The sequence below is a fragment of the Gymnogyps californianus genome, chromosome 22 (genome assembly GCF_018139145.2).
Source record: "Gymnogyps californianus isolate 813 chromosome 22, ASM1813914v2, whole genome shotgun sequence".
NCBI classification, from domain to species: domain Eukaryota; kingdom Metazoa; phylum Chordata; class Aves; order Accipitriformes; family Cathartidae; genus Gymnogyps; species Gymnogyps californianus.
This window is the reverse complement of record NC_059492.1, coordinates 5,106,870-5,127,972: the sequence shown is the minus strand read 5'-3', so window position 1 is coordinate 5,127,972 and position 21,103 is coordinate 5,106,870. Positions and strand designations below refer to the sequence as shown.

Below are 21,103 nucleotides of genomic sequence, written 5' to 3'. Positions count from 1 at the left end.
CCCTTGCTTGTCGAAGGGGCGTTTGGATGAAAATTTTAAAGTTGGCTTTTAATGGGTGGTGGTCACTTCGCTCCCGCCTCTCCCCAAAAATTGGTGAAGAGCTGCCCAGAGCTGTGAGAGAGCAGAATCTCAACCCTTCAAAGCTGCTCTTACTATTTTTAAGCCACGTTAAAGATGACATTGGCCACTGTCGTAACATGGTGTGTTTAAAAGCCATCAGGATGCTTTCCCCAACACACAGGAGAATAATAGAGCATCCAGTACGAATTCATGGGCCTCAGGCAGCTTTTAATCGGCCAATTTCTCAAAGAGCTGATCCGTGGCAGGAGGTGGTTAGGGCAGAGCAAGAGAGCCGGGACGTTCTCGCTGCCGTCCACTCACCCTCGGAGATGGGCTTGAGGAGACATCACAAAGACGCGCGCTCCGACCCCCGGAGCCTCCTGAGCCCCGGTAATGACGTTGGGTTCCTGCAAACCTCAGGTCTCCTCTCCTTTGTCCCCTTCCAGCACGAGGACGGACCAACCTTGAACTCCGAGAGAAATTCATCTTGCCAGAGGGGGCCTCCCAGGGAATGACACCGTTCCGATCGCGAGGCCGAAGATCAAAACCATCCTCCCGAGCGGCCTCCCCGACGCGATCCAGTTCCAGTGCCAGCCAGAGCAACCACAGCTGCGCCTCCATGCCATCCTCTCCTGCAACTCCAGCCAGCGGAGCCAAGGTGGGGTTCACGCGTGAAGCCTTCCTCTTTCCTCTCCTTTAGAAACTGGTGGCCTCCAAACCCGTCCTGGTGAGATGAGGAGCTGCAGGAGGTGTGAGGAGGAGGAAGGTTGGGGCTTGGGGGCTTGATGGTTACTGTGGTCTCTAGAAGATGTTCATGGTGTCTGCAGGAAGAACCCTGCTGCCCACGCGGGATGGGTGGGGTGGGACGGTGCAGGACAGGTTTTCAGCCCAAGCTGGGCGCTCATGGCTCCGCAGGAGGGTCCCCGGCGCTCGCCGTGCAGCCGAAGGCTCCTGGTCCCCGAGGCAGGGCTGTGCCGCAGCCGTGGTGTCCAGCCGGCACCCAGGAAGAAGCCATCGCCCATCGTCTCTCCTTTCCCACCACATCATTCGCCCATGCATGTTTTATTTCATCGTCTGTTTGGGTTTTTTCCCTTTATTTTAATTTATATATTTCCTGTTTGGTTCTCGTTTCATTTTAGTGCCGTTTTCCCCCATTCCAGATACTTTTCCGTTTCTTTTTTTTTTTTTTCACTCACTTCCACCTCTTCCCTCCCCCCCCCCCCCCTTGGATTTTCCATTTCACAGACTCCACATCACTTCTCTCGATGTTATGACAAACCCTGGTTGATAAACAGTAAAGCGGGCACCCCTCTGAGGGGATTCGATTATTCCGACTTCCAGCTCTCGAGTGCCGAGGTAGAGTATGGTCTCGCAGCCCCGAGGACCTGCTGACAGGCCGGAGTGCCGCTGGCACGGAGAAGTCCTGCTCCCCTGCCTGTTTTAACGCTTTCCTTGTGGTAGAGCAGCGCTTGTTAGCACAGCTAACGCTCCGACTGTTAGCGTTTTTCATGGGTTTCTAACTCGGATTAAATAAAACATCGACCTTAGAATAAAGCACAACGGCTTACAATTTGCATTTGCCTGCTTTCAAACCAAGAGAGCGACATTTATCCTCATGTGCTTTAAAAACAAAAAGACATTTTCCAAGCTTTAGTAGCTTTTACGCATTGAAAAACGGCCGTGTGTGCCTTTCAAAAAATTGAAATCCAGCAGCCGAGTTGAGACTTGAAAATCAGCTACAGCGCATGCACAGTAACCACGTTGCCTTCATTTTTATGAAGCGCTTGTATTTATCACCGTGTTGAAGCACGTATGGTGTGTCCAGCACTGTCACCGGCTTGATGCTCCCAGGAGGACGAATTCGGGCTGAGACTTTGATCTCCCTAAAGTTTCAGCCTCCTCGCGGACTTTCCTGACCTTGTGAATCGGTGATGAGAAATACCGGGTAGATCTCGGTGATGCACTGAGTGGTGGTGTGCACTGGCAAGATAACTGCGTCTTGCTCGGCGGTGCTTTCACGCAGAAAAGGAATTATTTTTAAATCATCAGAAGGTCAGGAGCACTTCCCCAGTTGCCCTAAATTGCCTGCTTGCTGCTGTTAACGTGTTTATAAAATAGGATCAAGGACGAGAATCGAAATCTCTGATGATGAAAATGGTACCTTCGCAATCACGTGTTAATGGATTTTAATTCCCGCGGTGCCCGAAGGGGAGCCCGCTGCTCGGCTGCCCCTCTCCCACCGCCCTCTTCCCTGCTGCAGCTCCAGTTTCATGACATTTCAAGATTTCTAAGTTTCCCAAAAATCACAAAATCGCAGGGGATGGAGGGAAACCTCTCCAGCTGTTGCTTTAAAGCTCATTGGGAAATGCCCTCTGCTATTAGTGTACATCTCTCCGAGGATGCAGCTGGGCTGGAGCCATCCCTGGAGCACGGCAGTGCTCCCCCAAGCCCCGAGGGACGGGGGACACCCCGGGCAGTCGCTTTCCTGCGGCGCTGCCCCGAACCCAGAGCTTTGGTTGATGTATAGAAACTGGAGCTGCCCTTTCCAGCTGGATCCCAGGTGCCCTCACCCTGCCGGCACTCTGCCGGCACCCTGCCCTGCCCGGCACCTTCCCCTTCACCCCTTTGCTTTCTTCCGCAGCGGCGGGAGCAGAGCTGCCTGTTGTGCTGCTTTTCCCACCCCCCCCCCCCCCCATCTGCATTTGCAACATCTTAAAAGTCAGGGAAAGCACCGTTTCAGGATGCGACCGAAGCGGATTCGCTGTGGTTTGTGTCCCTGTTCGTCGCTGGTGCCTCGCTCTTCAAATTTGTCTGCCTTTGGGTGCTGGGTGCGTGGACCTGCCCGGCGCACCGGCACCTCGCAGAATCACGCTGCACTGATGCCTCCCTACAACGGGATGTGTTTCTCAAGACACGGCGTTGTATTTGACCTTCCAAAATGGTCCTGAGCTCCTTAGGTGCTGAAATACCTATTTTTGCAAGATTTCACGTTCTCTTTGTGGAGCTTCTGAGCCCAGATGATGCTGTCCTCCTCTGGATGGATAGCAGCTTTGCTTTTATGTTTTTTTTCCAACAAATAGCTGTGCATCAGCCTGCAGCGCACAAACTGCCGTTGCCCTCCAAATTTCCAGGATCCAGGCTTTTTTCTTTTTTATTGACGGCTGCTGAAACGATAGCTTGTGTTCTCCTTGACCGTTAAGATGGATGTTCCTTAAATGTCAAAATCTTTGTGCCGAGGTACTGATCTCGGATGTGATCTTGGCCTCTTACAGCCCAGGTGACCCCTAAAAGATGTTCTGTGTGTGCTTCCTCCCAAGGTGACCCCCTCCGCGGGCAGCAAGCTGAAGCGACCCACCTTCCACTCCAGCCGAACCTCCCTGGCTGGGGACACCAGTAACAGCTCCTCACCAGTCTCTACAGGTGCCAAAACCAGTCGGGCAGGTAAGTTAGGTGCAAAGACCAAAAAATTCTTGCCGCCGCTGTTCCTACTTGGTTGCTTGAATTGGTGGAGAAAATATTAAGTATTTAGGGAGCTCGCAGTGAGTTGGGGAGGCTGATGCCCACCGCTGGGTCCCTCCCTGCCTGGGAGAGGAGACGCTGCAGTGATTTTGCGGCACGAGGGCTTGCTGCTGCTTCGTTAAAAGCTCGGGAATGAATCGGTCCTGATGCTGAACCCCCCATTTCAGGGGTGCTGGGCGGGTGGTTGAAAGCAGCTGCAGCGGTGCTGGGGCTTTGGGTGCCGGTCAGTCCAGGGATGGGGAGGAATCGTCCTCCTCCGTCTGCTCACAGCGCTCTCGGCTCCCCTTGCAGATCCTAAAAAAACAGCCAGTCGTCCCACCAGCCGCGCCGGGAGCCGCACGGGGAGCCGGGCCAGCAGCCGGCGGGGAAGCGATGCCTCCGATTTTGACCTGCTGGAAACGCAGTCGGCGTGCTCGGACACTTCGGAGAGCAGCGTGGCCGGCGGGCAGGGCGGTTCGCGCCGGGGGATGGCCAAACCCTCCAAAATCCCAACCATGTCCAAGAAAACAACCACTGCCACCCCAAAAACTCCAGGCCCTAAAAGATAATACTGTACCCACGCCCTCCTGAAAGAAAGAAAACCCAACCTGTGTCCAATTTTTAACCCTGCTACGTACATTGGATGTATATTTATTCTAAATGGGAGAAACTATATTGTTAAAAGTGTAAAAGAAAGTTGTGTTATGAAGCTGCCTTATTTGGGTTTTTTTTTTTTCCTTTTTTGTAAGTTACTATTTTCATGTGAATATTTATGTAGATAAAAATTGCCTCTCGGCGACCCCTGTTCAGAGAGGGGCCTGGAAAACTGAAATGTGGGAGAGAAAGAAAAAAAAAAAAAAGAAAAAGACAAAAAAAAAAAAAAGGAAGCAAAAAAAGGTCAAGATGTGAAAGTGTAAAGAAAAACTAAAATATAAATAGGATTTCTGCGCGGTGCAGGGTGCGAACCTGCTTTATCTTTTAGGATTGTTTCCTAAATGCATCTTTATAAACTTAACTTGCTGTCTCAGCAAGGTAAATTATATTTAAAAACAAAGACCTGAATCCTACAGTGTTCAAGGAACTCTCTTTTTGTAAATCACAGATACCTCAACCAGAGAAACATGAGGTGAGGGGACTTGGGGCTTATGTTTCCATTTTTTTAAAGCTATGTGGTTTTACCTGAAGAAAGCGGAGTCTGACTTAATAAAATTTGCACACACTACAGCGAAGGTCATGACAATTGCTGTCTTGAAAATACTGTCCCGACAACTTCGTTTTTAAAGAACAAACAAATGGTGATGGGTTTGGGGAGGGGGTTCACGCTGAAGCTGGCCGGAGGAGAGCACGCTGGTAAGATTGCAGGTCTGGATCACTCAGATACATCCCTTAGCGGTGGTGGGTCCTAGAAATTAGAGGATTCTTCTGGATTGATGGCCTAAGAGACCGACCCAAGGTGTTCCTTACAGAATCGCTATTTATCTGCATCTCTTTTTCCTATTTATTATTTAACTGGTCATTCCACTTCCAACCAGGATGAGATTGATGTGACCTCTGCTCCTAGAAGAAATCTGGACTTACACGCACAGTCGCTTGTCCTTGAAATGAGTCTCACCAGCACACTTGCTACGAGTCCTGTCTCGCTTTTGTACGCTACTTTTTCTTTGTAATAAAATCAAACTGACCAAGTGATCAGGAGACGGGCTGGGGGAGAGGGCTCTCCAGAGCTCCTGTATTTATTAAATATTGTTCCTCTCCGGCTCTGACCGTGTTGCTGTGTGATTCTCTCAATTGGTTGAAATTGAGGCAAAACGGAAGCTCTACCAATGAATTGTTTAAAAACCAGACACATTTTTGTATTAAAATTGCTTGCGGTAATAAACAATCTTGCCTCCTACTTTATTCCACAGTGTTAGATTTTTAAGTATGAGAGTTGGAGCTGTTCATCCCATGCGGGGAGGCGACGGTTGTGCCAGCCACAGGGTGTCTGCACCCAGGTTTCCTTGCAGAACGGAGCAGGGAACCACCTAGCCCCAAAATTAAAAGGTCCAGGTGGGTGGGTGGGTGCTGGCGAGGGTGCTTGGTGGTGTGGGTAGCTGCTGTGGCAAAGTGGGTGCCCGCCGGTGAGGATGCCGGCCAGTGAGGATGCCGACCGGTGAGGGTACCTGTTGGAGTGGGTGTTCGCCAGCGATAGCGCCTGGTGAGGTGCGTGCGTGGTGGGGTTGGGTGTTGGTGAGGTGGGTGCTCAGTGAGGTCAATGTCCATGGGGGTGGGTGCACGGGGTGAGTACCCGTTGTGGTGGGGTGCTCATGGGAATGGGTGCTGCTGAAGTGGGTGCCTGTGAGGGTGGATGCACGTGTTAGGTGCCTATGAATTTGGGTGGCCGTAGGAGTGGATGCCCATGGGTTTGAGTGCCCACAGGGGTGAGTATCCACAGGGGTGGGTGCCCATGGGTTTGGGTGCCCATGGGGGTGAGCATCCATAGAGGTGGGTGCCCATGGGTTTCGGTATCAATGGGGGTGGGTGCCCATGCATTTGGGTGGCCATGGGAGTGGGTGCCCATGGGTTTGGATGCCCACGGGCATGTGTATCCATAGGGGTGGGTGTTCATGGATTTGGGTGCCCATGGGGGTGAGCATCCATAGAGGTGGGTGCCCATGGGTTTGGGTGTCAATGGGATGAGTGCCCATGGGTTTGGGTGCCCACGAGGGTGAGCATCCCTAGGGGTGTGTGCCCATGGGTTTGGGTGCTCACGAGGGTGAGCATCCCTAGGGATGTATGCCCGTGGGTTTGGATGTTCATGGGTTTGGGTGCCCATGGGGGTGAGCATCCCTAGGGATGTGTGCCCGTGGGTTTGGATGTCCATGGGTTTGGGTGCCCACGAGGGTGAGCATCCCTAGGGATGTGTGCCCATGGGTTTGGGTGCCCACGAGGGTGAGCATCCCTAGGGATGTATGCCCGTGGGTTTGGATGTTCATGGGTTTGGGTGCCCACGAGGGTGAGCATCCCTAGGGATATGTGCCCATGGGTTTGGATGTTCATGGGTTTGGGTGCCCACGAGGGTGAGCATCCCTAGGGGTGGCTGCCCACGGGTTCGCGTGCCCAGCCGTGCACCCCGTGCCCCGGGGGCCGCCGGGCGGGGAGGGCCGGGGCGTCCCGGAGCCGTGGCCGGGGCGGCGCCGCCGGCGGGACCGTCCCTTTCCCTCGCCCCGCCGGGGCGGGCCGGGGCCGGGGCCGGGACCGTGCCCGTGCCCGTGCCCGGGGCCGCACCGCACCGCACCGTGCGGGCGGCGGGCGGGGGGGGGGGGGGAGGGGGGCCCGGTGGCGGCGGCGGCGGCGGCGGTGCCATGGGGCCGGGGCGCGGGGCGGCGGCGGGCCGGGGTCCGCTGGGGGCCCTGGCGCTGCTCTGGGCGGCGGCGGTGCTGTGCCAGCTGGGCAGCGGCAGCGTCCTCCGCCGCCGCCTCCACGCCGCCGGTTTCCTCCAGCGGCGGCTGAGCGGCGGCGAGCGGCGGGACGTGCAGCGGGAGATCCTGGCCGTGCTGGGGCTGCCCGGGCGGCCGCGGCCGCGGACCCCCGCCGCCGCCCGCGCCCCCGCCGCCGCCGCGCCGCTCTTCATGCTCGACCTCTACCACGCCGTGGCCGGCGAGGAGGAGGCGGAGGAGGAGGAGGAGGAGGCGCCGGTGTCGCGGCCGGTGCTTACCGGGCTCAGTACCCAGAGCCCCCCGCCCGGCAGCGTCGTCAGCCGCGCCGACACCGTCGTCAGCCTCGTCAACATGGGTGAGCGCGGCACCGGGGGGACCGGGAGCGTGCGGGGGCATCGGGGGGGGGGGTGACCGGGGCGCACCGGGGGGGACCGGAGCCTGCGGAGGCACCGGGAGGACCGGGGCGTGCCGGCAGGATCTAGGCGGCTTTGGCAAGACCGGGGGGACCGGAGGGACCGGAGCGGACCGGGGCGCACCGGAGGGACCGGCGCCTGCGGAGGCACGGGAGCGCTTGGGCAGGACCGGTGAGACCGGGGCGCACGGACAGACCGGGGGGACCGGAGCAGACTAGGGCTCACGGACAGGACCGGAGCCTGCGAGGGCACCGGGGGGACCGGGGCGCACGGGCAGGACCGGTGGCGGAGGCGGCGGCCGAGCCCCGCACAGCGCAGCGCCCGGGAGGTACCGGGGGAAGGGGGGGGGGGGCACCGGGGAGCAGCGCACGGCCGGGACGGGGCGTACGGGGCTGCGGCGGCCGCACTGCCGGGGCTGGGCACGGCACGGAGCCCCGCTGCCAGCCCAGGCCGGGCTGCTGAACTGACCCCCACCCAAACCCCGCGGAGCAAACCTCATCCCTGGCTGTGGGCAGGGGACCATAGCTGTTGTACCGATGGCTCTGAGCATCCCGTGGTCCCGGGGTGCTTGCTCAGTGTGCCCCTGTTCAGAAAAGTCTCTTGTGCACAAAGCTGAGCCTAATAACCATGGGAGAGCGGCCGTGAGGGAGATGGTGGCCATGGGTCTGCACCCCGGGTGCTGGGAGAGAGCCGCCGTGGTCCCTGGCAGGCTGCGCACGGCCTCGGCACGAAACCCAGCTCCACTTAAAAAAGTGGAGATGGAGAAGGGGAAAGTCACGCAGCGAGGGTGGGCTGAGGGCCAGCAGGCTGGGACCAAGCTGGGTCAACTCAGTGAGCTTGTCCCCGAGTTACAATGAACTGGGCTGCTTCCCCCCAAGCGCTATCTCCATCGTAACGCTGCGGAGGGAGGCTGGAAACCACCGTGGGATGAGGCAGGCTCATCCTGCTCCAGGGAGCTGCGTCGCCCACCCTGCACTCCCCATTTCGGTGGGCACATGTGAACTGGTTGCGGAGCGAGCGGGGCATGCAGGCAGGATGGCAGCTCTCTCGTGCCAGCAGCAGGGTGGACCGAATTACCCGCGGTGGGACACTGAATCACGGTTCAAAATAAAATCCTCAAGGTTGCTAATTATTGCTGGAATCCCGTCCAGCTGGTTACTGAGCAATGCCGGGCTCCAGCCACCGTCCTATTTCCAGGCAGTTGCGTGAGCGGCAGCGAAAGCAGAGCTATTTCCAGCCAGCATCAGCGGGGCCACGAGCACTCGGGGCGTGAGGGGTCCCCCTGACACGAGCAGGCACTGGGGTGGCCCAAACCCAGCGGGATGCGCAGATCAGGCATTCGGATACGCAGCTTTTCCCTGCCTCTGCTCATTGCTTTAAGGGGTGTTTGGGTGTCCCTGTCCAGGCCAAGCACAAGGCTTTTGGGGAGCATCTGTGCAAAAGCTGGGGGATGAGGTGCAGGGCAGGGGGTGTTGGTAGGCACGGACCAGCGTCCTGGCCCATGAGCCGCAGACGTGGCTGGTGTCCGGCGCTCAGGGATGCTTCCCCAGAGCAAGGCTGGCTTTGGCTGCTGCACCGTGGTGTGCCAAAGGGCATGCAATGGGAAGGTGCCTCACCATCCGCCACCGAGGACCAGACCGGGCCCCTGTCCTCCCCTGTACCCCTCCAGGCCCCACACAGGGTCCCCCACAGGCAGTGCTCTGAGCATGGGGCGAAACCCTCCCTGGAGACCCCAGGCAGGGAGGGGACCTGCCCCCTCGGGAGGAGTTATGGTGAGGGAGGGCTGTGGAGGCATCTCCCAAGTCCTCTCCATCCATTCTTACATCCCCTGTACCATGTGTGGATGTAAAGAGGCCAGGGAGATCCCTGGGGACAGACCCTGCTGCTCTGGGCAGTGGTCAGGGGTGCCCACGGGTGCAGGCACCCAGCACCCAGCTCCTGTCTAGAGCCCTTGGGGCTGTGGGGGCTCAGTGTCCCGGGGAAGCTGAGACCGAGGGAGGCAGATACTGGGGCACTAAATCCCAGCTCTCCTCAGCGCTCAAGACAACACACAAGTACCAAAAAGTGCTTTAAAACGGCCAAGTTTGATGACGACCAGGGTGGGATGTTTGGGGGGGCTGGGGAGCCGCCCGGGAGGCGTCGGTGCTGGCGCAGGGGTGCTGGCGCAGGGGTGCTGGCACAGGGGTGCTGGTGCCGCTCCCCTTCCCGGTGCTCCTGGAGCAGCCAGGAGAGTTGGGGAACACAGTTCCAGCCTTCAATTTGAATGGCTTTGATTTCTGCGGCTTCGTCAGCCCCTTCATGTTAATTAAATAAATTTCTGTGGGAGAAGGCTAGCTTTCATTTGCATGCGTAATTTGCTGCACAATTACCCTGATGGGGCATGCAAATGGGGTAAGTCGGTGCTCCATTGGGCACTTGGACCTCTTTGCTCCCAGCCACCCCGTGTAGCCCTGTGTGAGCCGGGTCGGAGCACGGCTCCCAACGGCACACCTTTTTCCTGGGAAGGGGAAATGACAAACCTGCCCGGTGCACAAACACGTCCCAGTTTGGGCAGGCAGAGCACCCTGCCTGCCTGCTGGCCTGGGCAGGTGGCAGGGCCGGGGGCAGCGAGGGCCTCCAAGCGATGGGCGGCCACCGAGCACCTTCGGTTGGGTTTGGTGATGATGGATCCACCCGTCCCGTCCTGCTCGCTGCCTCTTGGCGTGAAGATAAAACACTTCATGTAAGCCTGACCCGTGCTATTTCTGTGTGCTAACTGAAGGAGTCAGGTGGGTTGTATTTTTAAGCCTGGGCTAAGGATGGGCTTGGAGATTTCTTCTCGGCCAGGGCTGAGCCACCAGCTGTGAGTCACGGTTACGCGCAGGGTATAATCACGGAGCAGAGAGGTTTGTAACGGGAAGGTGAGGAGGAGGCTCGCAGCGCTGCAGCGTGCCCGAGCCCTCCGCGACCGCCCATCAGCACCACAACACACACATCCTCCTTTTCCCTCCCCGGCATCTGCCGCTGCCCCGGGATGTGGCCGGACTCCCGCCGTGGCTGTTTCGAATGAAGCAGTGAGGCAGCTCTGCCCGCGGCCGGACATCTTTCTGGCAAACCCTGGCTTCACCAGGTGTGCTTCCCGGGGAGCGCTGGGGCAGGAAGGCACGGCACCTTTGCAAAAATAGCTGCAGTGCCCCGGGCGCTGCAAGGAGCCATTAGCACGGGATGGGAGCTCACAGCAACCTCTTTCATTTAGCCAGGGAGTTGGGGTGTGCTGCTCCGCTCCCCGTGCTGGCAGAGCATCGCCCGCTGCCGGCCTCGGCACCCGTGCGGGTGCTCGCCTTCGCCCCGACACAGTTACCACCGAAATCTAACTGCTGTCAGCAGCAGGGTCAGGGTTTTCCCACTCCTGACTTCATTTTGCAGCCATTTGCGCCTCCTCCTCCTCCGGGCATCCGTGGTGGCTCTGCCAGAAAGGGCAAGGGACGCAAGGGACATGCGGCAGAGTGGGACGAGCCCATGCGGAGGTGTCGGTGCTCTGTACGCACCCTCAGTGCGTGTCTTAAATGGGAAAAGCTTTGCAAATAAAATCCCCTGGGGTCCACCTGCGTCACCGTGCTCTTGGCGGGCTGTTTGTAGGGCTGGGGGAGCGGGGGGGGATGCAAGTGGGGGCCAAGGCTGCCTCACAGCCACGAGCAGCCAGGCTGGGGGTGCCCAGTGCCGAGCCCCATGTCCTGCAGCTCCCGATGTTCATCTCGGGAGGATGGAGGAAGCGTTCGTGAGACAAAGTGGGAGCCTGGCAGAGGCTCGGCTGTATTTCGCAGCACTTGGGATAACTTAAATCTCCCCCCACTTCGGAAAACCTCCGGAGCTTATTTTTTCCTGCTTGCAAGTGAAGGATAGCATCCTCCTTGCATCTCCTTTAAACCTATTTTAGGATTCAGAGCACTTGATGTGGTTGAATATCCTGGCATTTCCTTTTAATTTAGTGTCTGAAATGATCATGGGGACCATTGGGAGCAGCCAGGACCAGTAATTATGACTGATGCACAGTTTATAGAAACAGAGAAAGTTTACAATGAAGAAGTGCAGCTAAAAATAACCTGGGGAGCAGGATGAAGGGCAGGCGGCCCCGTCGCCCCATCTCTGGGAAGAGAGCGGGAGCACACTGGGGCTGGGAGACACAGCGAGGCTCAGCCCAGCCGGAGCTGGGCATCCCCTGCCAGGGGTTGCATGGCCCCATGGCCATTTATGTATGTATATAATATTTTTGTTATTATTTTGGGGGGACGGTGGGAGCACACAGCGTTGTCGTGGCATTCAGCTTTGGGGAAAGATGCGGCAGCTCTTAGGGGCGAGACAGTAAATGCCGAAGGAGGGGGCAAAGAGAGCAAAGAGCTTGGGTTGGGTTTTTTTAGTGTGTCTCATCCGCAATCCGGATAATCCGCCCACAGATAATTGAGGGTTGGCGGTGCGACTGAGTCAACCCGCCTCGAATCAATAGCAGGTTCCCAGGCGCGACGGGCTCCCGGCCGGCCGGGGAGGGCCCATCGCCCGCACACCCCCCGGCACCAGCAGCATTTTAGCACCCACTTTTCTGCCTGGGCAAAGGGCGCTGGGTGCTTTTGGGATGCGACGCGCGCTCCCCCGCTGCAGGGTCGTAATTTTGTAGCCTTTTATAATTTTGCCAGAAAACACGGCGATATTAAACCTCCTCCAACCTGGTGATCATCAACCCGGGTTGCTGTTTGCTAAACGCCGTGCGGCCGATCCCACCCCCATCACCCTCCTCTGCGGTGCTCACCCTGTGTCAGCGCAGGAGAGGATGCTTCGCCCTTGGTCCTGCCCTTCCAAAGGGATTCCCTCTTCTGCTCCACAAAATAGGGGAGAAAGCAGGGATTCCTCCTAGTCTTTCATCCCAAATATTCGACTTGCTATTAAGTCCAGCTCATTTGGTTCATCAAGGTGCACAGCTAATTGCAGTCTCCTTTAGCATTTCTCATCCCTGGCCCGGGCGTCCCTGGGCTTCCCTCTCCGCCAGCTCATCCCCCTCTGCCTTCGGCCCCCGTCTCCTCCATCACCGCCGCAGCATACGAATGCAAAGATTTCATAACAAACTGCTTCTTTAGCAAAGGTTTTCACCCTTCTCCAGGGCTGAAAATCGCCCTAGGGACTTCTTCTGTCTTGCTGGGTCCCTGGGACCTCCTTGACTCTGCCACAAAACTCACCCTGCCCTTCCCTGGCCCAAGGGCCACCCGAGCAGTGCCGCAGCATCGCTTTGCCGAAGACGCTCGGCCCCTGAAGATTGCGGTGATTTCTGAGCTGGTGTTTAGTCTGATTGGGTTGCGCCCGATGCCAGGGAGCAAAGGGGTGACCCAAGTGACCCATGAAATAGCCAGGTGACCGAAAATACCCGAGGGGATGCTGCTCTGTACCTGGGTGTCCCCTGGACTGACGGCGGGACGTCTTGCTGGGGGTTTATCAGTGAAAAAAACTGATTTAAGGGGGGATTTAAGGATTTGATTGGGGGGGATTTAAGGATTTTGCAAGAGCCATGAGGCGTCGGCGGCTTCGGCAGCATCTTTAATGGCCCAGGAGCGTTAAACCATCAGCGATGGGTTGGTGGAAGAAACGGAAAAGCAGAAAAGAGCCCAAGGGGCTGCAGTGGGGTCGGGGGGGTTGGTGTCCCCCCCTCCGAGGGGGTGTGCGGGCAGGATCCGGCTCCCCGCAGCATCCTCCCGCCCGCAGCTGGCCGCCGGCCGGGCAGCCTCCCCGCCGGAGCAGGAAGCGCTCTCCGCATCCGCCCCTGCCTGCCTGGCCCCGGGCTTTTTTTATAACATAACTTGTGGTAAGCCCAGTAGCTGGAGGGAATGTGGGGTTTTAAAAGAGAAGGAAAAAAAAAAAAAAAAAAGGAAAAAAAAGAAGGAAAAAAAAAAAGACCCGTGGATGCATAATTAAAATCTCAGCGGTCGGTTTGGAGAGATGCGCCGCGCTGTTACCCCCATAGAAACGGGGACGGCAACTTCATGGTGTATTAAATTTGGAATGTTTTTTCCCCCCAGAATTGGTTAAAAATCGCATTTAAAACACACGTTTTTATTTATTTAATTATTTGTTTGTTTTATTTTTAAAAGCAAGCGCCGGGTCAGATTCGTTAGGTTGCTTTTGTGCCTGAAGCAGGAGGAGCTTTAATCACTTTAATTATATTCAGTCATGGCAGCTTGGAATATTTTTAAAGACCAATTTGAAGAAAATAATTACATATTAGAGAAACTGTGTAGGGCTGCACTACCGTAAAGAAAGACGGTGTTTTTTTCTTTATGGACTTAAAAAAAAAAATCACCAGATTTTTCTTTTCCCAACATGCACTCGATTTCTGCAGAAAGTAGCTATTTTCAGTAAAAAGTGAGGTTTTACTTTTACAGAGCAGGGACCTGACAATCCCCCCCCTCCTCAGTCTTGCGTAGGCTGAAAATCTTTACATTTCATCAGCCCAAAGCCTGCAGGTGCGAGGGGACCTGTGACACTCGGCGAGCCCCAGGCTGTCCAGATTTTTGTCTCCCAAGCACCTGCTGCCAGAAAAGCTTGCAAAAACCCCAATTCCTGCTCCAGACGGTCCCGCCGACCCCCAAAGCTCGGGTTTTTGGGTGGGTTTTTCACTTTTTGGAGAAGTGCAAAGGGCTGTAGCCCCTAAACCGCAGCAGGAGGGGCAGCTTTTCTGTGCTCCCGCTGTAGCCAAGCTTTTGTGCTTTTTATTTATTTTTTTTAATTAATAATAAAGAAAGAGGGCTGGGAGGCTGGTGGGTTTGCAGCAAAATAAAGTCAGGGGGGTTGTGCAAAAATAGACGGGGGGTTGCATCAGGATTGAAACTCTCAGGAGAGGAGAGATGGGAATTTGCAGCAGCAGCAGCCAAGAGCTCACGGGGTGAGGGGCCTGGAGCCAGCGAGGTTTGTCCCCAAATCAGGGGCAAATCGGGTCGGTGGGACTCGGTGGGGGGCTGCGGGCTTTGATCAGCCCCTCGGGGTGGGCGGTGGTGCAGCAAGGTCCACCGCAGCCCAGCACGGCCCTCCCTGACCCCTTTGCTCCGCAGTCGAGCAGGACCGGGACATCTTCTCCCCGAAGCCATACTGGAAGGAGTTCAGATTTGACCTGACCCAGGTGCCCACGGGCGAGTCGGTGACAGCCGCCGAGTTTCGCATCTACAAGGCGCGAGGTGTCACCCGCCACGCCAACAACACCCTCCACGTCAGCATCTACGAGATCGCCGCGGAGCACTCCAACAGGTGACGGGGATGGGGATGGGATTGAGGATGAGGATGGAGACGGGGATGGGCATGGAGATAGGGATGGGGATGAAGATGGAGATAGGGATGGGGATGAAGATGGGGATGGGACCCCCCGCAAGCACCAGCGCCAGCACTTCCCCTTCCCACCACCGTGCAAACGCCGAGGGAAGCAGCACCGCCGCGGCCGGCTCTTCCCACGCTTTCCCACCAGGCAATGCCACACCTCAGCTTTTCGGTCAGGGCTGGGACGATGCTTTTCCCAGGGCAGCTGCCAGGGTGCCACCATCATGTCCAACACAGCCAGAGGCACCGGGAGCCGCCATCCTGACCCGGCTGTGCCGGGACCTGTACGGACACAGGCACAGAGGAGTAATTTCCGTGAATTATCGCTGGTGCCCTTTGGGTACTGTTACTCACCTGCTTTTTCCCCCCCCCTCCCATTTCTTCAGGGAGTCTGACCTGTTCCTGCTGGATGTCCAGGACCTGCGTGCTGGGACCGAGGGCTGGCTGGTGTTTGATGTCACGGCTGCCAGCAACCACTGGTTAGTGGATCAGAAATACAACCTGGGGCTGCGACTCTACGTGGAGACGGATGATGGTAAGCCTGCCTAACCTACCTGCAGCATTTGGGGCCAAATCCCCAGGAACTGGAGTCCTCTCCTCTCCCCTCTTGGTGCCACGGCAGGCGGTGGCAGGGTTTGTCTCGCTGCAATTTTAAATTTCCAGCTGTGATGGAGAACCCATGGGCGCCAGAAGTCGGCTGGGTTTGCAGGCAAGAAGCCTTCCAAAGGCATTAATGCTAATGGGGTTCCTGGTGTGGACTGTAATAACCCCATTAGCGCTTAATGAACTCCTTACCTGGAGGGATCCTCGTGTGTGTGCAAGAGGATTAACCCTCTTCTCACCACGGGATCAAATCTGCTCCAAAGTTGCCTTTTGCAGGTGCACAGGCACACAAAGAGCATCTCTGCTCCCACGGGGGAAGAAATCGCAGCCGTTAATGCCCCATCCATCCTCTTCCCTCCCAGCGCACCGAGCTTTCCTCCCCAGTGGCGAAGGGGAAAATCGGTCGCTTAGGTCTCGCTTGGTTTTAATCCTTCGGTTGCTCTACATGACCATCGCCTGGTGGCAAGCCGTGCGGGATGAGGCTGTACCACCTCTGTGAGCTGCCCATCGTACACCCGCCTGGGGGGCAACAGCGGAATGGGAGCCCCGGGGCAGGGGGTCCAGCCGCTGGGGATGCTGAAACCGCGGCTCCCCGCTGCAAATTTCCTGTATTTTTTTTTTCTCCTTGCTTTAACCGAATGAGTTCACTCTGAGAGCAAACCGACACGTGGTCCCATCCTTGCAGGGCACAGCGTCGACCCGGGTTCGGCGGGGCTGCTGGGGCGCCGGGGGCCCCGCTCCAAGCAGCCCTTCATGGTGACGTTTTTCCGGGCGAGCCCCAGCCCCGTGCGCGTTACACGGGCGGCCAAACCCCCGAGGAGGCGGCAGCCCAAGAAGACGAACGACCTCCCGCATCCAAACAAGCTGCCGGGAATTTTTGGTAAGAAAGAGCTTTGCGGGGCGAGCAGCAGTCCCCACGCTGCTGCCGTGATCAAGGGACCTTCTGGTAGTACCTTGCCCTGTCAGAAATCCCAATTTTGGCCCCAAGGGAAGCAGCGCACAGAGCTCTGGGTTTTTAGGCTTGGGGCTGTTTGCAGTTCAGGAGGTGCAGTGGGTCTGGGGCGGATGCCCTCAAGGCAATGGGGTTTCATGGGGTTTTCGGGATACCTGAATATTGGACTTTTTGCATCATTGCCTTTGGCTTTGAAGCCACCCTGGGAGGGCATCACCCCAGGTGGGTGTCACGGCCCCAGGAGGGTGTCACGGCCCCAGGAGGGTGTCACAGCCCCAGGAAGCCACTCAGGCAGGAGGGGAGCGGGAAGCCCCAGCTCTCCTGAACCCATTTAGCTTGGGAAACCCTCGAAGCCAACTCCTCTGTGAGCAGAGCTGGGATTTAGCCCTTCCCAGGCTGAATCCCCTCGTCCCGATGTTGGAGCAATAAATCTCAGGCCGCTCTGAAGCTTCTTTTCCCTTTGTGTAACAACGGAGGCTCCTCTTCTTTCATTCTTCTGGACTAACCCCGATCGTATGGGCTGTTCAATCCCACCCTTGAGCAGGGATGGCTGCAGCGGTGGGGTGGCTGGGATGCCAACACGGTGGGGTTGATGCTGCCTGTCCCCTTCTCCCGCAGACGACGTCCACGCCGCGGATGGGCGGCAGGTCTGCCGACGGCACGAGCTCTACGTCAGCTTTCAGGACCTCGGTTGGCTGGTACTTATCTACTGGGAGAAATGAATGCAAAAAAAACCCCCATTGTTGTCCCCCCCTCCGGGCTCCCTCCCAGCCCAGCTTCTCCTGCCCATAAAGCGATCTGCGGCGGTGTCGAGCAGTGCGGGGCAGCCGGGAGCTGCTGCAGCCCCATCCCAGGAGCTGGGAAGGCAAACATGAACTGCGACAACCCCAAACCCCACCGGTGACCCCGAACAACTCATGGCTCAGGCCAAAAAATCAAAATAAATCCTTACTGCTGGCACGGCCACCCGGGGAGGAGCCGCCTGGGTTGTTTTTGCAGGTGGGGAATGGATGAAGGGGCACAGAAGGGTGAAGCCCACGGCGTAACCGGTGTAAACCCTTTTTTTTGCAGGACTGGGTGATCGCCCCGCAGGGGTACTCAGCCTACTACTGCGAGGGGGAGTGCGCCTTCCCTCTGGATTCCTGCATGAATGCCACCAACCACGCCATCCTGCAGTCCCTGGTCAGTGCAACCCGCAACGGTAGCCCCGGCAGGGAGATGCTGGGGGCCCTGGGGGACCGGTCAGAGCCCGGCAGGTCCCGATGGAGAGCTGGATTTGGGGCCGGGCGTGCCTGTGTTTGAGAATACTTAGGTCAGAGGGTGCAGTTTAGCTCCAGCTCCCCATAAAGCGTTGGTGGGTGCACGCACATCTGGATGGGTGCTCCCCTGCCAGCCGGTGGGGAAGGGCATCGTGTCGCCCATGCATCCTCCTCGCCAGCCACGCGCGAGGGTTTCATCCAAGGCCCCACGAAGCGCCGCTGCGGCTCAGCGCTCAAACGTTGGGCTCAGCATATTCCAAGCAGGAAGGCTTTAATGCCCCATTTTTCCCAAACCCACCCCACATCCCAGCCGGTGCTTTAATTTCTGGAATTTCCTGCCCTGTGAGTGTTTGATTTCCCAATGGCAGAGTCACACCGGCTCCGGTGTTCGCGGTTAATTACAGGGAGCGCCGAGTCCTCGGCCGAGCCTTTGAAGGTGTCGCCTGGCGGGGTTTAATTTTTGCATTAATGAAGCTGCCAGAGGCCCTGTCTGGGGCTGGGCACGATCCTGGCAGCGGCGAGGAGGGGTCCCCTTCCTCCCTGCACCCACCCATCACCCCTAAACCCAACGCTCTTCCCGAAACGGAGCTGTTTGGGCAGGATGTGAATCACCTGGCGCCCGGATCCAGCCCTTCTGGGAAGCGCCGGGGCAAATGCGGCCGGGGAGCCGTGCCAGCCCCAGCCTGTGCTGCAAATAGCAGGGTTTGACAGCAAAAACACCGGACTTCCGAACTGGGAGAGCTCGGCTGCCCCTGCAATAAATTAATCGCACATGTCGGGTAAAGCCAGCAAGGGCTGCGTGCATCCAGCAGCCTGTGAGCCTCCCAGCTTAGGCTGTACAGCGAATTACTGGGATAACGTGCGTCCTGAGCAGGGGGATGAAGGAGCCGAAGGAGAGTCGTGTTCGGAGAGGTGTTGTGTACTTCAGATTTTAGTGCAATATGTTAAATTTGGGGTGGCGCTGAGCCCTGAAGGAGAATCTATTGCAACAGCATCCAGCACCCCCCACCCACACAGGAGTGAGACCTGCGCTGCCCTGATTTATTTTTTTTTTTAGCCATTTGCCTATTTACAGTGAGAAAAGGGCCCAGAAATCCCAAATTAATGAAGGGGCTGCCTGGCCCGCGCAACGCCACGAGCCCCAATCCAATATAAACCGCAGCAAGGACTGCCCAGAGTTTAGAATAAATATTTTTGCAAAAAAGCTGGAAATAACCTCCCCATTCACTCAGGCTTTTTGCAGTCGAGGGCTGGTTTGATGCTTTTTCTTCTGCCCGGAGCCACGTTCACCAGCGCTCACGGGCTCCATCCATCCCCCAGGTCCACCTGATGAAGCCCGAGGCCGTGCCCAAGGCGTGCTGTGCCCCCACGAAGCTCAGTGCCACCTCCGTCCTCTACTACGACAGCAACAACAACGTCATCCTCAAGAAGCACCGCAACATGGTGGTGAAATCATGCGGCTGCCACTGACGGCCGGGTCCCATCCCCGTCCCCATCCCCGAACATCCCATCCCGTCCCCGCCAGAGCAATGTGACACTGGGTTTCTGCTGCGTGTGGAGCAGTTTCAAGAGGAGTTTCATGGGCTGCATCATAGCAAAGTCCATGAATAATAATAAAAATAAATCCCTCCCACCCCTTCCTAGAAGTGGATGTAAATAATATAAAACTTTTATTCTCTTACCACACTTAATGAGACATATACATATATATATATATATATATAGGAAAGAGAGGATTTGTGGCTGGTTACGTGTCTGTTTTGTTCGTGGCTGATGTGTTTTCCCCTCGCGCTGCTGGCTCACAGGCTGCTGCAGTCTCCAGTGGAGGCAGTTTGAGCTGGAGGGTAATTACGACAAGGGTGGCGGCATCTGAGTTGCTCTGGGATTGAGCTGTTTCTAGCCATGTATGTCTAACTAACCCATCTCTACCCAGCGCTTTTAATTCCCTTAATGAAAACACCGTCAGCCAATTAAGCAGCTGGCTGACTAACCCGCTCCTGTTTACTTAAAGTTCACAAAACTCAGCCAGCTGGGAAAAAAAAAAAAAAATGCATATTGAGCTACGACACTGTTATAAAATAAACGCCTAGTTTGGAAAGTAAACACGTAGTTTCTCTTGCTCTTTGTTTTTTAATAAATGTCACAGCACAGCAGTGCTCTGTTCGGCGGACGGGATTTCGCAATGAAAAAATACTCAGGATCGGCTAAAATTGTACCTATTTGCTTGAAAACAAGCCCTGCCAAACTGTTGTGATGTGAGTTGTAGGTCAGGCTGTGTCTTCCCGGCCCGGAGAGTGGCTGCGCTCACCAGTGGATGCTTCCCGTGGGCTCACAATGGGGCTGCGACCGCACCGGCCCCGGGCACTTTCCCCGTGCTATTTGCACAATTAAGTTACTTATTTGCTATGATTTTAAAAGGAAACGGCCTGGCCTGTTTCTCAGCTCGGGTGCCCGGGGAACCTTGCGTCACTAAACAAATAACGAACCTGGCTTAGCCCAATGCAAAGGAAAAAGTCCCAGTAAACCCACCAAAATAAGAAAGATCTGCTCCCTGCTGATGCCCGGCTTCCTGAGAAAAGGTCTCGCTTCTTTGGAAAGATTTTATCTGCTGACTAATTCCACATGAAATCCAGGTCAGGATGCAATCGTGGCTCCGTGCGACATGGTGCCTCCTGCAGAGAGAAAGCCCAGGGCTTCCATCGACTGCCCCGTAGAGCAAGGGCTCTCCCTGGTTCAGGTGTTGCTGAAGGTGTCTGCAAGGACTGTCTTCAAAAATTTGAGATTTAAACAACAAAAAGAAGGGAGCAAGGAAGGGAAATGCTGGGTTGGTTTGTCTGTTTGTCAGGTATCACGTCTGAGTGCCCATATCTCACCTTCTCCCAGTTGTAGGGCAATGCACGTCCCCCAGACGGCGTGGAAAACCAGCAAGTGAATAAAAGCAACCCAGTGTTTATCATGGAAAAGCAACACCCCTGATCTGTGAGCAGCTGGGCTGGCAAAACCGAAAAACCCCAATTGCACAAGCTCTTAAAAACATCCCCCAAACGCCAGCCCCGCACACCTGACCCTCCTCGCTGCCCTGGCAGCCCCATCCCTCCTCCTGCTAACGCCTGCACAAGCTCCAAACCACACATTGCCAGAAGTACCCAGTGCCATAATTTCATAGGAAACCCCAAATCAATGACTTTCCAACGATGTGGTTACCTTCATGGTGCACGGCCAGAGCTACCCACTGACGGGAACTATAAATGTATGCAGCTATTCCGCTCTGCAAACCAGAGTTTGGAAATTAAACCCCTTCCTACAGCCTCATCACTTTTTTTTTTTTCCTTCTTGTATCACCCAAAGGCTCCATTTCCTGGTGCTTCTTGTCCGGACCTTGTTCTCCCACTTACACATCCCAGTAAATGCCCTCCCCTCTCGGATGGAGATGGAGATGGAGTTGGACCAGGCTGGCTTCTCAGCAGGACGGCCGGCGCCAGCCAAGGACCTGCCTCCCTCTGCTGATGGGAAAGGACACTACAGAGCCAGGGACACACCAAAAACGCCTCCACGAGATCCTGCTGCGGA

The 21,103-nt window shown here is 56.5% G+C and overlaps 2 protein-coding genes across 2 annotated transcripts in view; both read left to right on the top strand.

Annotated features, from left to right (window-relative positions):
* MACF1 (microtubule actin crosslinking factor 1) overlaps positions 1–5,457 on the top strand; it is a 118,235-nt gene extending 112,778 nt beyond the window's left edge. Inside the window, exons 97-100 of the mRNA XM_050909736.1 lie at positions 507–718; positions 1,306–1,416; positions 3,378–3,501; positions 3,871–5,457. Coding sequence (XP_050765693.1) covers positions 507–718; positions 1,306–1,416; positions 3,378–3,501; positions 3,871–4,127 — 704 coding nt within the window. The 3' untranslated portion in view covers positions 4,128–5,457. The remainder of the gene's footprint in view (positions 1–506; positions 719–1,305; positions 1,417–3,377; positions 3,502–3,870) is intronic.
* A 1,478-nt stretch (positions 5,458–6,935) lies between these two features.
* On the top strand, positions 6,936–19,636 carry LOC127024964 (bone morphogenetic protein 8B-like; the record flags this gene model as incomplete). Its single annotated transcript, XM_050909712.1, has 7 exons — positions 6,936–7,332; positions 14,461–14,653; positions 15,106–15,254; positions 16,008–16,202; positions 16,893–16,972; positions 17,346–17,456; positions 18,854–19,636. Coding segments are annotated over 7 exons (1,275 nt in total), but the record flags the coding sequence as incomplete, so codon positions are not given.
* Positions 19,637–21,103: the final 1,467 nt, after the last annotated feature.